Source organism: Callorhinus ursinus, unplaced genomic scaffold, assembly GCF_003265705.2.
Source record: "Callorhinus ursinus isolate GAN/ISIS: 27379988/994484 unplaced genomic scaffold, GSC_fseal_2.0 scaffold60, whole genome shotgun sequence".
NCBI lineage: Eukaryota > Metazoa > Chordata > Mammalia > Carnivora > Otariidae > Callorhinus > Callorhinus ursinus.
Window position 1 is genome coordinate 4,958,881 of NW_027397122.1, and position 14,398 is coordinate 4,973,278.

Genomic DNA, 14,398 nt, shown 5'->3' on the forward strand with positions numbered 1-14,398 from the left:
CCAAAATTAACAACACAGGAACCAACAGGTGTTGGCAAGGATGTGAAGAAAGGGGACCCCTCTTAAACTGTTGTTTGGGAATGCAAACTGGTGCAGCCACTCTGGAAAAACAGTATGGAGGTTCCTCAAAAAGTTAAAAATAGAGCTACCCTATGATCCAGCAATCACAGTACCAAAGGATGTCATTGATTTCAATTCTTTTAAATTTGTTGAGCTATGTTAGAAGGTCCAGAACATGGTCTATCTTGGTCATCATTATTTGAGTACTTGAAAAAAAAAAAGTGTATTTTTGTTGGGTAGCTTTTTTTGTATGTAGGTTATTATAGGTGATAACATTGTTTACATTATTTTACAGTCTTTCTCATTTCATATGTAATTCGTTCCACCAGTTGTGGGTAGGGCATGTTAACTCCCCATTTCCTCATTTTCCAGGTCCTGGCAACCACCATTCAACTTTTTGCTTCTTTGAGTTTGATTCTTCTGCATACCTCATATAAGTGGAATCATATAGTAATTGTCTTTTTGTAATTGGCTTATTTCACTTAATGTCCTCAAGGTTCATTCATATTGTACCATGTCTTAAAATTTTCTTCCTTTTAAAAGGCTGCATAACATTCCATGTACATAAATGCCAAGTTTTGTTATCCATTCATCCATTGATAGAGAGAATGGGTTACTTTTCACCTTTTGACTCTTATGAATAATGTCTATAAACATGACTATTTGTGGAAAGTTCTGTATATCTGTTAAGTCCATTTGGTGTGCAGTGTTGTTCAAGTCTGGTGGTTCCTTACTGATTTTATGTCTAAATAGTCTATCCATTATTGAAATTGGAGTATTAACGTGTCCTAGTATTATTATATTGATGTCATTTTTTTCTTCAGTTCTGTCAGTATTTGCATTATATGCTTATATACTCTATGTTTGATGCAGATAATATTTATAATTATTATATCGTTCTGTTGAATTGACTCTAATCATTACATAATGACTTTCTTTGTTTTTTATGACAGTTTTTTTTACTGTGTTGTGATTTTTTCCAGATGTAAGTATAGCATCCTTGCTCTGGTTTTCATCTGCAGATCTTTTTTCATCCTACACTTTCAGCCTATGAGTTTCCTTAAATCCAAAGTCACTTTCTTGTACACAGCATAGAGTTGGGTCTTGTTTTATCCATTAAGCCACTCTGTGTTTTTTGACAAGGGGGTTTTAATCTGTTTACATTTAAAGTAATTATTGTTATGTAAGGGCTTACTCATTCCAGTTTGTTAATTGATTTTTGTCTGCTGTGTAGTTCATTACTCTCTTCCTCTGGTGCTGTCTTCCTTTGTTATTTGCTGATTTTTTTGTATTATTATGTTTTGATTCCTTTCTTTAGCTATTTCCTTTGGTTATCATGAAACTTATATATAAATCTTATATTTATCAGTCTATTTTAAGTGGATAACTTAACTGCACATGAAAAATCTACATTTTTATATCCCCCCCACACTTTGTTACTGATTTCACAATTCACATCTTTTATACTGTGCATCCATTATAGTTACATTTATTGTTAATACTTACGTCTTTAACTTTTATACTAGCTTTAATTAATGATTTCTGTGTCACCCTTAGTGTTATATTATTTTGTGTTTGCACATATATTTACATTTACCAGTGAGATTTATACTTCCATTTTTTTTTAAAGATTTATTTATTTATTTTAGAGAGAGAGTGAGCGGGTGAGAATGAGGGGGGAATAGGGGAGGGAGAGGGAGAGAGAATTTTTTTTTAAATATTTTATTTATTTATTTGACAGAGAGAGACATAGTGAGAGAGGGAACACAGCAGGGTGAGTGGGAGAGGGAGAAGCAGGCTTCCCGCTGAGCAAGGAGCCCGATGTGGGGCTTAATCCCAGGACTCTGGGATCATGACCTGAGCTGAAGGCAGACGCTTAACGACTGAGCCCCCCAGCTGGCCCGGAAGAGAGAATTTTTAAGTACACCCTGCGCTGAGCACGGAGCCCTATGTGGGGCTTGATCCCATGACCCTGAGATCACAACCTGAGCCGAAACCAAGAGTCACATGCTTAACTGTCTGCGCCACCCAGGCATCCCTGTACTTTCATTTTTTTTAATGTTGCTATTTAGCATCCTTTTATTTCATCTGGATGAACTCTCTTTAACACTTTTTGCAAGGCAGTGTTCTCACAGATGTTGGGACTTCTGGTGGTATTGAACTCCTTTTTTTTTTGTTTGCCAGGGAAAGTTCTTAGCGCTCCATTTTTTGTTTGTTTGTTTAATCTTCATTTTTAAAGGGCAGTTTTGATGGATATAGTATTCTTGGTTGGTAGTTGGTAGTTTCTTTTTCTTTCTGGTGGTATCGAACTCTTTTTTTTTTTTTGTTTGCCGGGGAAAGTTCTTAGCTCTCCATTTTTTTTTTTTTTAAATCTTCATTTTTAAAGGGCAGTTTTGATGGATATAGTATTCTTGGTTGGTAGTTTCTTTTTCTTTCTGCACTTTAAGTGAATTATTACACACTTTTCTGGCCTGCAAGCTTTCTACTGAGAAATATACTGATAGTATCATAAGGAGGGGGGTACCCTCTGTTTGATTGGTTGCTTTTCTCCAGCTGCTTTCGTAATTCAGTCTTTGTGAATTTTGACAATTTAGTTAGGTTTCTTGGTGTCCTTGGGAGTCCCGTTTGTGCAACTCCTTTGGGATTCTTTTAAGCTTCATGAATCTGGATGTCTGTTTCTTTTACCAAGTTTAGGAAGTTCTTTGGTATTAATTCTTTAAATTAGCTTTCTATTTCTTTGTGTTTCTCTTACTTATGGGACCTCCATAATGCATGTTTTGACTTAGTTGATGTCAATAAGACCTGTAAGGCTTTCTTTACTCTTTTTTTCTTTTCTCTTCTCTGATTGGATAATTTCAAATGATCTGTCTTTGAGTTCACAGATCTTTTTTCTGCTTGATTGAGTCTGCCTTTGAAGCTCTCTACTGAATTTTTCAGTTCAATCATTATATTCTTCATACCAGATTTTTGTTTGGTTCTTTTTTTATGGTATTTATCTTTGTTTGACTTTTCATTTTGTTCATGTATTATTTTCCTGATTTTGTTGATTATCTCTCTGTTTTCTTGTAGCTTATGGAACTTCTTTAAGATTATTTTCAATTCTTTGTTAGGCAATTCACAGATATTTATATCCTTATAGTCTGCTTTTGGAACTTTTTTTGTTTGTTTCTTTCCGGTGTCATATTTCCCTGATTTCTTTTTGATCCTGGTAGCCTTGATTGGTGTCTGCATATCTAAAGAAATTGTCACTTCTTCCAGTCTTTATGCTCTTGCTTTAGGAGGGAATGACCAGAGTAGAGATTTTGCAGTGTGGGGTGGGGAGTCTCTCAAACCTTCTTTGTGGATGCACTTGCTTAATTCCTCTAGTTCTTTCCTGGGTGGGGGAATGTCTTAGAGTTGTATTCCTTCTCTCAATCCCATAGAGCCATGCTGGGTGCTGAGAACCACAGCAAGTGTTAAATGTAATTCAGTCCTTTTCCCTAGGGCAGTGCCCTGAACTGCCAGGGCTTTGTGTGCCAGCTCCACTTCTCTCCCTCTCTTCTAAAGAGGTATTTTATGATTTTGCTCCTTCTATGTCACCTGTAGAGTCATGACAGCTACCCTAAGGGTCACCTTTCTCTTTTCCCTAAAGCAGTGCCCTGAGATTTTAGACCAGTGGGTATAAGCACCATTTTCCTCCCTCTTGAAAGCAAATTATTGTGTAGGAATTTACAGAGGAGTCTTTGCTTTCCCCGGCCCTCCACTCCATCTTCCCCTCCCAGCCCCTTTCCTTTCCCAGCTTTGATGGAGAAGCTTTCTTGTTATTTCCCCTTTGTGACTGAAGTTTTTTGCTTGGTTCATTGTTTTACTTAGATTTTTTTGTTTGTTTGTTTGTTTTTAACAGTTTTAAGGCTTTTCCCCCTTATCTCTGTAGGCTGGTAAATTAGAACATTCTGGAATACTAGGATTGGTGTGAAATGAATCAGGAATTTAGCTGTGATTATATTTGTAGTTCTATCCTTGTTTTTAGCCCCCCCCCCTTTCTTCCTCTCTCTCTTCCTGTCTTCCTTTCTGTTCTCATTCCCTCTCATTGTTGAAATATAGCGACCCAAAGTCTTTATCCTCTTATGTTCAGTGAGGTGATTTGTAGCAGGACGATATTTCAGGATACCTACTATACCATATGGTTGGAAATGGAAATCTTTTCCTGTATTTTTAAATGTCCTTTTTGTACTCCCACTGCCTGTGGCTTGCTTTTTTCAATTAGAAATATGCTACTTTAAAATTTTTTAATATACCTGTTTAAATCTCTCATAATTTCAAAACACAAATTACAGTTTGCCTTTAGCCTTCTTAAGAACCTAATTTTTCTAGGGCAAGTTTTAATTCTTGTGGAACAACCACCACTGCAGAGACATTCCTGAGTGAAGAGTAGACTCTTTTGTCTTTTGCCTCAGGATTGAAGTAATCCCCACAGTGCAAAGTTAAATTTTCCTGTCCTGAAGTGCTAGGATTCAGTATGTGCCTCTGAAATGGATTCTAACTTTCATAGAATTTAAACTGTTACATAAGCTTTTATTTTCCTCCTCTTGCCTTTGGTTCTGCTTTGAAACTGAGCTTTATCCAAAAAAAAGAAGAAGAAGAAATGAAAAAAAGGAAAGAAAGAAAGAAACCGAGCTTTATCTCATAGTTCTGTGCCCAGTTCACTGGCATGTGTGTATAGTATCCATGTTACAGTGTTCCCACCATGAGAATGACAGCTTTATGTTTCTGTTCAATCATTTTTTTATAGTTCTCCTTGGGGACCTTCTCATGAGATGTGATATCCTTTATTTCTTTTGCTCCCTGAGCACCAGTATCACTGGTCTTTTCTATGCAAACTCACAGTTCTTTCCATTTCATCCAAGATACCTTTGAGCTTTTGTCTCCTTCTTTGTTTCTTAATTCCATCCCCATTTGATGACCATAGTTATTTTCCCCAGAGATTTCCAAATATAGGTGCTAACTAAAGATTTCTAGAGGACTCTTGCTTACCGGTGTAATAATCTGTAACACCTACCTGGTAGATAGTAGCTCTCCCCCAGTGGTTAGTGGAGCTCTGGTTGGACTGTGGTCTTGGATAGCATATGATATGTGTTGCCTGTTGTAGAGCTCCCATGATGTTAAGTAGTTAATCACCTTCTAAGCTTGTTGGACAAATGTGTGACAAATATAAAAGCCTTTCTGGTCACCTTTATTCATTACCTAATGTGGCATGATCAGTGGAGCAGATTGTGGTATTTTAAAATAAGCTATTCAACCTGTCTCTTACAGAATTCATATATTTTACAGGCTGCTCATTGTTGAAATAATAATGCCTTCTTGTTCCAGTCCTCTGATTAATGACCAGTCATTGCAGAATGTATTCCTTCCATAGATGCTCAATCATTCTTTGAAGTATTCTGGGGGGTGGTGAAGGAAGGAGTATCATGGGCCAGGAACTCTGATGTTTATTCAGTCAGATTAATTCTTTATATCTTAGGCCAGATAATTAATTTATGGAGAGTTTCTATAATTATGATTTGTTCTTATATCATCCAAAGTGGTCAAAAATGTTTTACATTAAAATCCATAATTCTTACCCAACTCAGAGAATTTGTCATTTTCACCCTTTGGTACAAATAATTAACCCCATGTCAACCATGAACATACTAAATATAAAAACTTGAATGATTTAGCAATTTTTTGCCTTTTTATTTTTGTCAAAGAAGAGATCTATCCATATTCTTTTTACAGGGAAAATAAGAAACAGGAATCTGATTTATATGATCATTTTTGTTCCTATCATGTTTTCCCATATCCAGCATCGTTGATTTATTTATTTATTAATTATTTATTTGGAAGCTAAGTGATTATGATTATGTGTCCTGAAACTTTTAATTATGGCCTGGTATTTAAATATGGTTAATTAGAGAGCAGATTTATATCAAATTAATTAAGTACTTTCTTAAGCAAAATTTACATGTTTGACCAAATAAATCCCAACAAATTTACCAAGATGAATCAAAAGCAAAAGCACACTATTTAAACTATAAAAAGGTGGTAATTCACTGATAAAGTATATTTACTTTAAATGCAATATTTTGAAGAACATTTGTACTTATAATTTACTTATAATTTTCATGCAAGGAATGTAATTTGCAAGACATTTGAAGAAATCAGTAAGTTGAAGTATACCTTTAGTGGCTACAGATCGGCATTAGTCCATTCGTTAATGTTCCTCACTGCATTAGAAGTTAGAATGGTAAAACTGAGGAGAACTAACTGGCTTGTAGAGGGTTTGAACTCGTGGCCTTATCTCATGCTTTAACACTGAAAATCATAAGCCTCTTGTTAATTTTAGGAGTCAAGCCAGAATAATTATTACAAGTAGAAAGGTAATTAGTTATAGGTCAGAATGATGCCTTAATTATTTTATAAATTTAATTTTGGGAGCACGGAGCTGGAAATTTTAACATTTGCTGTATTTCCTCTTGTTTTTTTTATTTTTTATTATTTTTTAAAGATTTTATTTATTTATTTGACAGAGAGAGACAGCGAGAGAGGGAACACAAGCAGGGGGAGTGGGAGAGGGAGAAGCAGGCTTCCCGCTGAGCAGGGAGCCTGATGGGGGCTCAGTCCCAGGATCCTGGGATCATGACCTGAGCCGAAGGCAGACGCTTAATAATTGAGCCACCCAGGCGCCCCATTTCCTCTTGTTTTTAAACCTAATTTTTCTTTGTGGAAAGAGTGGAGGGTATGCCTTTTTAAGGGATATGCTTTTAAAGTTACTTAAAATACATGTTTTTAAGCACATGGAATACATTTCTTAGAGTATGTTTAATTTCAAAGAGCTATTTTGATTTTGCTCATATGCCCATCCATATATTATCAAAATCCAAAGGGACCAAAATGTTGGTTATGTATCTGAATGGTTTCTCTGGGTTGTATTTGAAGTACATTTGGAAATTTGATGTTTATAGGTGACATCTTTTAATTTTACATGTTTTATATCCATTGAATATAAGAATAAGGGCCTCAAAAATTTGTTTTCACTGCTTCTAAGTACATAAGCACCCTTACTTGTTCCATAATTACATTTATTTCTGATAATAATTTTCTCATATTTCAATTTTAGGCTAAAAATCTTATAGAGAGATTTTTTAATCAACAAATAGAAGTTCTAGGCAGACGTGCAGAGCCATTGCCTGAAATATACTATATTGAAGGTACTCTTCAAATGGTTTGGATTAATCGCTGCTTTCCAGGGTATGGAATGAATACCCTGAAACATCCAAAATGTCCTGAATGCTGTGGTATGTAATGAACTGTAATTCCATGGTTTATATTTATGAAAATTCACTTTTCATGATACCTAAGTGAATGCCTATTATTTATTTTTACTATTATTTGGATATATCTCTAGCTTATTTGAAGCAGTCTGTGAAAAGACTATGTGAATCTGAAGATCTAAAAGAAAAAAAGCTGGCTTAATTTCAGCCTTTGTATTAATATTACAGTAAAGGGGTTGTAGTGTTAGGCAGTCCTCTGGGAGGAAATGCAAAGAACAGGTGTGAGTCAGTTAGAGCTACTTACCCTAACAGGAGCCCAATGATGTATTGTTTTGAATCAGTTATTGATGATTTTACATTTGTATAGTCTAGACTAGGTAGAGTTTTACCCTTTTGTAAATTAAGTATATGAATTATTTTATTACCAGTTGTTTTTTCTGACTTGATTCTAGCTCTCAGGGGTCTGAGCACTCTCTGGCTTTCATCCGTCTTTTCCTTATAACAGAAGAGTTCTAAGGCTGTTTAGGATGAGTTAATTCATGGATTCAATGTCTTTGAATTTCTGTTTTCAAAAGTTGAATGAGGCATATAATCTTCAGTTTTATTTTTTTATTATGTTCAGTTAGCCACTGTATAGTACATCATTAATTTTTGATATAGTGTTCAGTGATTCATTAGTTGCATATAACACCAGTGCTCATGACAACACCTGCCCTCCTTGATACCCATCACCCTGCTACCCCATCTCCCCCCCCCCGAATCTTCAGTTTTAAAGGGCTTTCTAATATCAACATCAGTAAATTAGTACCATTGTCATTCAGTCTTCTCCTGATTGTTCTTTTCTTCTCTCTTTCTATAATCTTAAGTTAGATAAAAATCCTTTTCATATAATAGAGCACTAAATATTCTTTTGCTTTGGGCGCCTGGGTGGCTCAGTTGGTTAAGCGACTGCCTTTGGCTCAGGTCATGATCCTGGATTCCCGGGCTCAAGTCCCATATCAGGCTCCCTGCTCAGCGGGGAGTCTGCTTCTCCCTCTAACCCTCCCTCCTTTCATGTGCTCTCTCTCTCTCATTCTCTCTCTCAAATAAATAAATAAAATCTTTAAAAAAATAAATAAATAAATATTCTTTTGCTTTGCTTTATTTAATTGGCTAGACTTTACTTTTGGGTTTTTTTTCTGACTTAGTTTTTGTTAAAGGTTGTGAAATTTGACAAAATGTACTTGAAAACTTAGGAAATATGACACAGATGTAACAAACAAAACACTTACACAGGTCAACTTTGTAACTATTTTGATGATCTGTGATTATGTAGATTACTTCAGAGCACAGCTAATGATGAAGAAAGCCTGGAAAACCAAACAGTGAAACCAGAACCTGGTAGTTTAGCTGTCTATTAAATGAATTTATATTTTCACTTAATAAAGACCTAAGATAAAGTAAAAAGTTTAAATGTTTCTATCTCATTAATTCCAAGAATTTTGAAATAGTTAAGCGTAGCTCTTTCAAGTGAAACAAAAGGGTTCAATCTCTGAGAAACACAAAACTTTTAGTACTAAAATGTTTTTGCATTTATAAAATTTTGGATAATAATACAGTTGTCAGATTCTCTCATTTTACCATGTAATTATAACATTCAGTTTGTTATGCATTGTACTGTTTGTTGAAGTTATTAAGCAGTTATTTTAACTCCTGACAACAGACCCCATGGGGAGTATGTGATGAAACTTACAAATCTCAAAAATATTTTCTGCCTACTATTTTGCTTTCCCCGAAACATGGCCTCTGCCCACAGAGTTTAGAGACAGGGGAGATGCATCCATGGAACAGTTAGGGAACAAGAGGTCTGATAAGCCACAGGAAAGAGAGTGAAAAGGACATGATATTAAGGAAACTGAGTTACAGATGGCTTGGGTCTCAGGGGGCGTGGTTGAGATACCGCCTTTGAGGTGATGTTGGACTTGAGGTAGGACTTTGAAGATGCAGGGGTAGCAGTTACTCTCCAAGCTGGGGCTGGAAGCAGCATCAGGTTTCTGGGAGAGTTTTGCATAACCTGGGCTAGAGGAGTAGTATCAGAAGAGCTGTGGGCTTAGCGGGGTTTAGAGAGCAAAGTGGAATAGCTCAACTTCAGTGTGGCAGCAAGAGTCATATCTTTGAGCAGAGGACAGAAATTTATTTTTTGAATTTTATGGAATCATTATCATTGCTCAGTATATACTTATTAACTAGAAATTTGCTAAATTTCATCTTATGCCATCATACAGTAAATAATTTAGAATTACCTTTGTGCTGTTACCATCTGTTAGACGAACGAAGCAAGACTGAGCTTGCTTTTTGAACAGAACTCAGTCTAATGTGACCATCCTATACGGTGGTTTTTGTCTATATTACACAAGACCATCACTCCAGAATTTTGAGAGAGCACATACTACTCAAAAAGACATTTAAATCATTCTTTGAATTGGAAGGCAGAATAAAATATAACACTAGTTACAAGACAAAATTAACATATTAAATGAACTTCATTTGAGTATAAAATGGAATACTAGAAAGAAGCAAATAAAACACACGAGGTACTTTGTAAAACCACTTATTTCCAAAACGAAGACACCACGAGTTTATGTTTAACAAAGGAGATTGACTGGGACATAAATGTTCATTATATGAGAGAAGGTTATTTACTTTCTCAGGAGTCAGTAAGGTGAGGAGTGGGTGTTTCTTTTTGATGTCTTTCTTTACTCATGCAATTTTACTTGTAGATGACAGGTAAAGATTGCTTGCTTATCAACTAGTGGAGACAACATTTCTACCTGTGTTCTTCCTCATTTCTAATTTGTTTAGCATTTTAAATTAATTTTCACTGTAAAATACTCTAATTTCACATTTAGCATTGCTTATTATATGCATGATTTTATTAATCATTTTGGCACTGAAAAAGAAGATTCTGATTAAATTGTGAATTATAGATGTCTCATAATTTCATAAATTATATCATAAAGATAATACAAAACCAAAGACCAGCTAGAGTATTATATTGTTTTCTGATAGAATTTTTTTTAAAACACAGATTCTGAAATATGATTTCCTGGTAATTTCTGTAGTTTCTGTTATTTCTGTAAAACTCTGTATGTCTTGGTTTTTATCTTCATTTTATTCTTACCACCTCAAAAAAAAAACCCACTTGTATGTTAAATAACATTTTTTGACATAATATCCCACATCACCTTCTTTTTCTTCCTCTTAAAATTATGGCAGTGGTTTTAAAACTCTGATGTGTACCAAAATTACCCAAAGATTTTTTTCAAAAACAAATCAAGGTATGGGAAGCAGACATCTGCATCTGTCACAAGCTTTCTAGGTGATTCTGATGCATGTGGAAGTTAGAGATTCCTGAGTGTTAGCATCGGTGTGGCAATAGCTGGTAAAATGCTTGCCTGTTCGTGTTTGTATGGTAATACCTCAGGGAAGTGCTTGAATAGTAGCATTGGTAAGGCAGTGCCTAGATAGGATAACTTTCCTTCTACTGCGGCAACATTATTTTTCATGGATTGTTGAGGATGGAATCTATAGTTCAGTAATAGTTTATGCAATATTGTTAATTTCTGTTGCTTTCTTTATACTTAAGATTTGCTGTTGTACATTCAAACTTTTGGGAATCCCAGGAAGACTCAAGCAAGGAGCTCTTTGATAGTGATATAGTGTCTGTGTGAGTGGTCAGAAATCATTAGGTTACAGGTTGGAGTATTGAAACATCTTGAGATGACTTTATTAATAAGGTGAATTTAGTAATAAATTCCTTGTGTAGCTTTATACTTTATGCAGTGAAAGTGAATTGTTTAATAGATAGAGTTGTTTTTAATAAGATCTTTTAGACTCTGAAATTTATTCTGCTCAGACATGCAAACCCTCAACCTTTGTTTTAATTTTAAATCCAAAAACCAAGAAAAATAATGATTAAAAAAAGCTGATACTGACAAAACACAATTGAAGGCAAGAAGTCTTACCATATACACAGAGGGCATTACATGATGATAAAAGGACGAATCTACAAAAGAAGGTACATATTATTACTAAATTTGTGAATACTTAATAAATAACATAGGTTTTAAATACGTAAAACAAACATTGTCAGAGAGGTAATACTGGAATGCCAAGCCATACAGAAAAACAATGAAATTGGGCCCAGTCAAAAAAATCACCTCCAGATGTTATAGACATAAACGCATAAAGAAAAACTGTAAATATTTTAGAATATGATGTGGGAAAATATCATCATGTCTTTAGGATCAGAAAAACCATTTCCCAAAACACAAAAATCACTAACTTTAATAAAAAATGACTGATATTTTTTCTATTAAATTAATTACTTCTGTTTATCAAGACAATGCAGAGAAAAGATAATCCACAGAATGAGAAAATTATTTGTAGTGGATATAACCAACAAAAGACTAGTATCCAGAACATATAAAGAATCTGTAAAAAACATTTTTTAAAAAAGCCAAAACAATTTTTAAAATTGGGAAAAGATTTGAACAAGTGTACTTCACAAAAGAGTAATTCCAGACAATCAATGGATAGGTAAAAATATGTTCGAACTTTTTGTAATCGGAGAAATGGAAATTAAAAACAGACTGAGATCCTACTGCACAACTGTGAAATTGGCAGAAAGTAAACAGTCATGACCAACTAGGTGTTGAAAAGGGTGCAGAGCCCCCCGGGAGCAGCCAGCCACAGCCTGCCTGCCTGAGTGGAGATCCAGCCACTTTGGAACACAGCTTGGCCGTGCAGTAAATGTGCAGTGCACACTGTGACTAGCATTTGACTCTTAGGGAAATTTCATCTTTGCATATTTCCTAATAGCCCCAAACCAGGGACAACCCAAATGTCCTTTAATGGTAAAACACATGAAGAAACAGTGATCTGTTCATACAATGGAATGCTTTACAGGAATGACAGTGAATGGGTAGGGATCACAATCATATGGGTACATTTTATAAACACAGCTTCTGGGAAAGAAGTGAACCACCACAGAATCCACGTAATTGAGGCATAGCTAACCTCTGTTAGATTTATTCATGAGTGCTAAAACTATAATGCAATCCAAGGAAATGAGTAGCACACAATAGAAGACTGTTGGTTTCTGGAGGGGCGGAAGGGAGTATGATTGGAGGGGGCACGGGAGGAATTTTGGGGGAATGCCAAGTTTTCTGTGTTATGGCCTACACTGTTTCTAGACAGGTTTCTATGCAAATGTTCATCATATTGTATATTTATGTCTTGTTTTTTCTCTCCATGGGTTATATTTCATAATAAAATGTGAAAATACTAAATTTTCCCTTAAAGCTTGAACAGCATTGTGAAGAAAGGCACTGTGAAGGCACTGTGAAGAAAAAAAGTTTACAAGGGTTTTTTTTTTTCTTTAATAATTCAAACATCATTTCCGTGTAGTGTCACTTGATCCTTGTCTTCATAAATTTATAATTTTAAAAGAGCTATTAGTAGTGGTTCAGTGGGAATAATGAAATTATTATGACTTATTTTCTGTTAACCATTAAGTTATAAACATAGTTCTGTATTAATCTGCTGTCTTCGTACTAGTTTTATTTATTTCAAACAGCTAACAATAAGAACTCTATTGACCTTTTAGATTATTTCCTATTTTTACTACTTTATTAAAGGTGATTTACAATTATACTTAATCAGCTTTTATTTTTTGTTATTTCCTTATATAAATTTACAGAAATGTGGCTACTACTTTTTAAAAAGTGAGCATTTTGACTTGGGTATTTTTTGATATGTTATTTTATTTTGGATTAAAATATTCACCCTATCTTAACCTCTCTCACATTAGAGGTGTAATTACAGACTTGTTGGAACTTCTTTTATTGGTCTCTGAGCATCACTTCCCAAACAGTAAAAAGCAGACTTTTAAAGCCATATATGGCCTGTGTCACTCATGTCACTGCATGCTGCGGGGGCTCACACCCTCCCACTCGAGGCTCCTGAACTAGACAACACTCCATGTGGTTTTCTTCCCTTTTCTTTACTTCCTTTCTCCCTCACTGCCCCCCTACAGACTCTTGGGTCTTTCTCCCAAATTTATTTCCTCATCTCTATTCCTGTTATAATCATCTACTTTGAATTCCATGTTCTGTGTGTGCCTAGAACAATTACATTCTCCTCCTAACTGCTCTCCCTCTTCTCTTCTTCAGTCCATACCTCAAATTGCTTTCAGTTGTACTTCTAAATTCCACATGTAATCCCTTCATTTCTTCACTTCAAAACCTTCAATGATAAAACCCTGGCTTCATGGCATAACTTGCTGTGACCTAGATGAGCCAATTCCTACTTACTTTCAGCAACTCATAAATACCTTTATTACAATAATGGCATCATTTTAGGTTGTATCCAACCAGAAATGTGTTAGAATCCAGAAATATATATGGTACTTATTACTAAGTGTAAAGCCCTAGGGATGCGTTGATAATTGACGTAAAAAGTTGCTTCTCTGTTATTTAAATTTATCAGGTCAAACAACTCAAACAGGAGTGAATAAAATCATTGCACATGGTGATAGGCACAGTAAAAATTTTCAGCAAGGTGATGTCATATACTCTAGTGTATCAGTCAGGTCCAAACGGAAAACAGAGGCCTACTCACTAGTATTTTGAATAGCATTTAATGAAAGTGCCATTATTAGAGGTTTGGGCGGGGTGAAGGGGGCCAATAAGGTATGTTGAGGCAGCTAGGACTGCAACACCTTGAAGCATTTTCCATCCCCAGGCTTGAAGGATGAGAAGATGCAGAAGCTTATAAGGGCTGGTGCGGGAGATGGGCTGCCTGGTGCAGGCTGTGGGCATATGACGAGGCAGTAACTCCAGAGAACCCGCAGTAAGCAACAGGGCAACAGATGCCCTGCCCTGCGGTCCTCTAATGGAACCACTCTTTGGCCAGACACAAAGGGAGGGGACCCGTGTGATGGAGTCTGTTGATGTCAGTTCTAAGAGACGTAGAACAGGGCAGAGAAGGGTGGGAAATGCACCAGGCTG

At 35.5% G+C, this 14,398-nt stretch overlaps 1 protein-coding gene across 8 annotated transcripts in view; it reads left to right on the forward strand.

The window, feature by feature from the left end:
- ZPBP (zona pellucida binding protein) overlaps nucleotides 1-14,398 on the forward strand; it is a 105,834-nt gene that overhangs the window by 63,098 nt on the left and 28,338 nt on the right. For 6 of the 8 annotated variants that reach the window (XR_012375953.1, XR_012375952.1, XM_025853121.2 and 3 more), the window contains one exon: nucleotides 7,196-7,373. The exons of 1 other annotated variant lie outside the window; for it this stretch is intronic. Coding sequence is in view for 5 of the 7 variants with exons in the window: in XM_025853121.2 (XP_025708906.1) it covers nucleotides 7,196-7,373 (178 nt within the window). In the remaining 2 variants the exon portion in view is untranslated. Of the gene's footprint in view, nucleotides 1-7,195; nucleotides 7,374-11,292; nucleotides 11,407-14,398 lie in introns of those variants that run through there. One more of the 8 variants, XM_025853120.2, reaches the window with a different exon arrangement.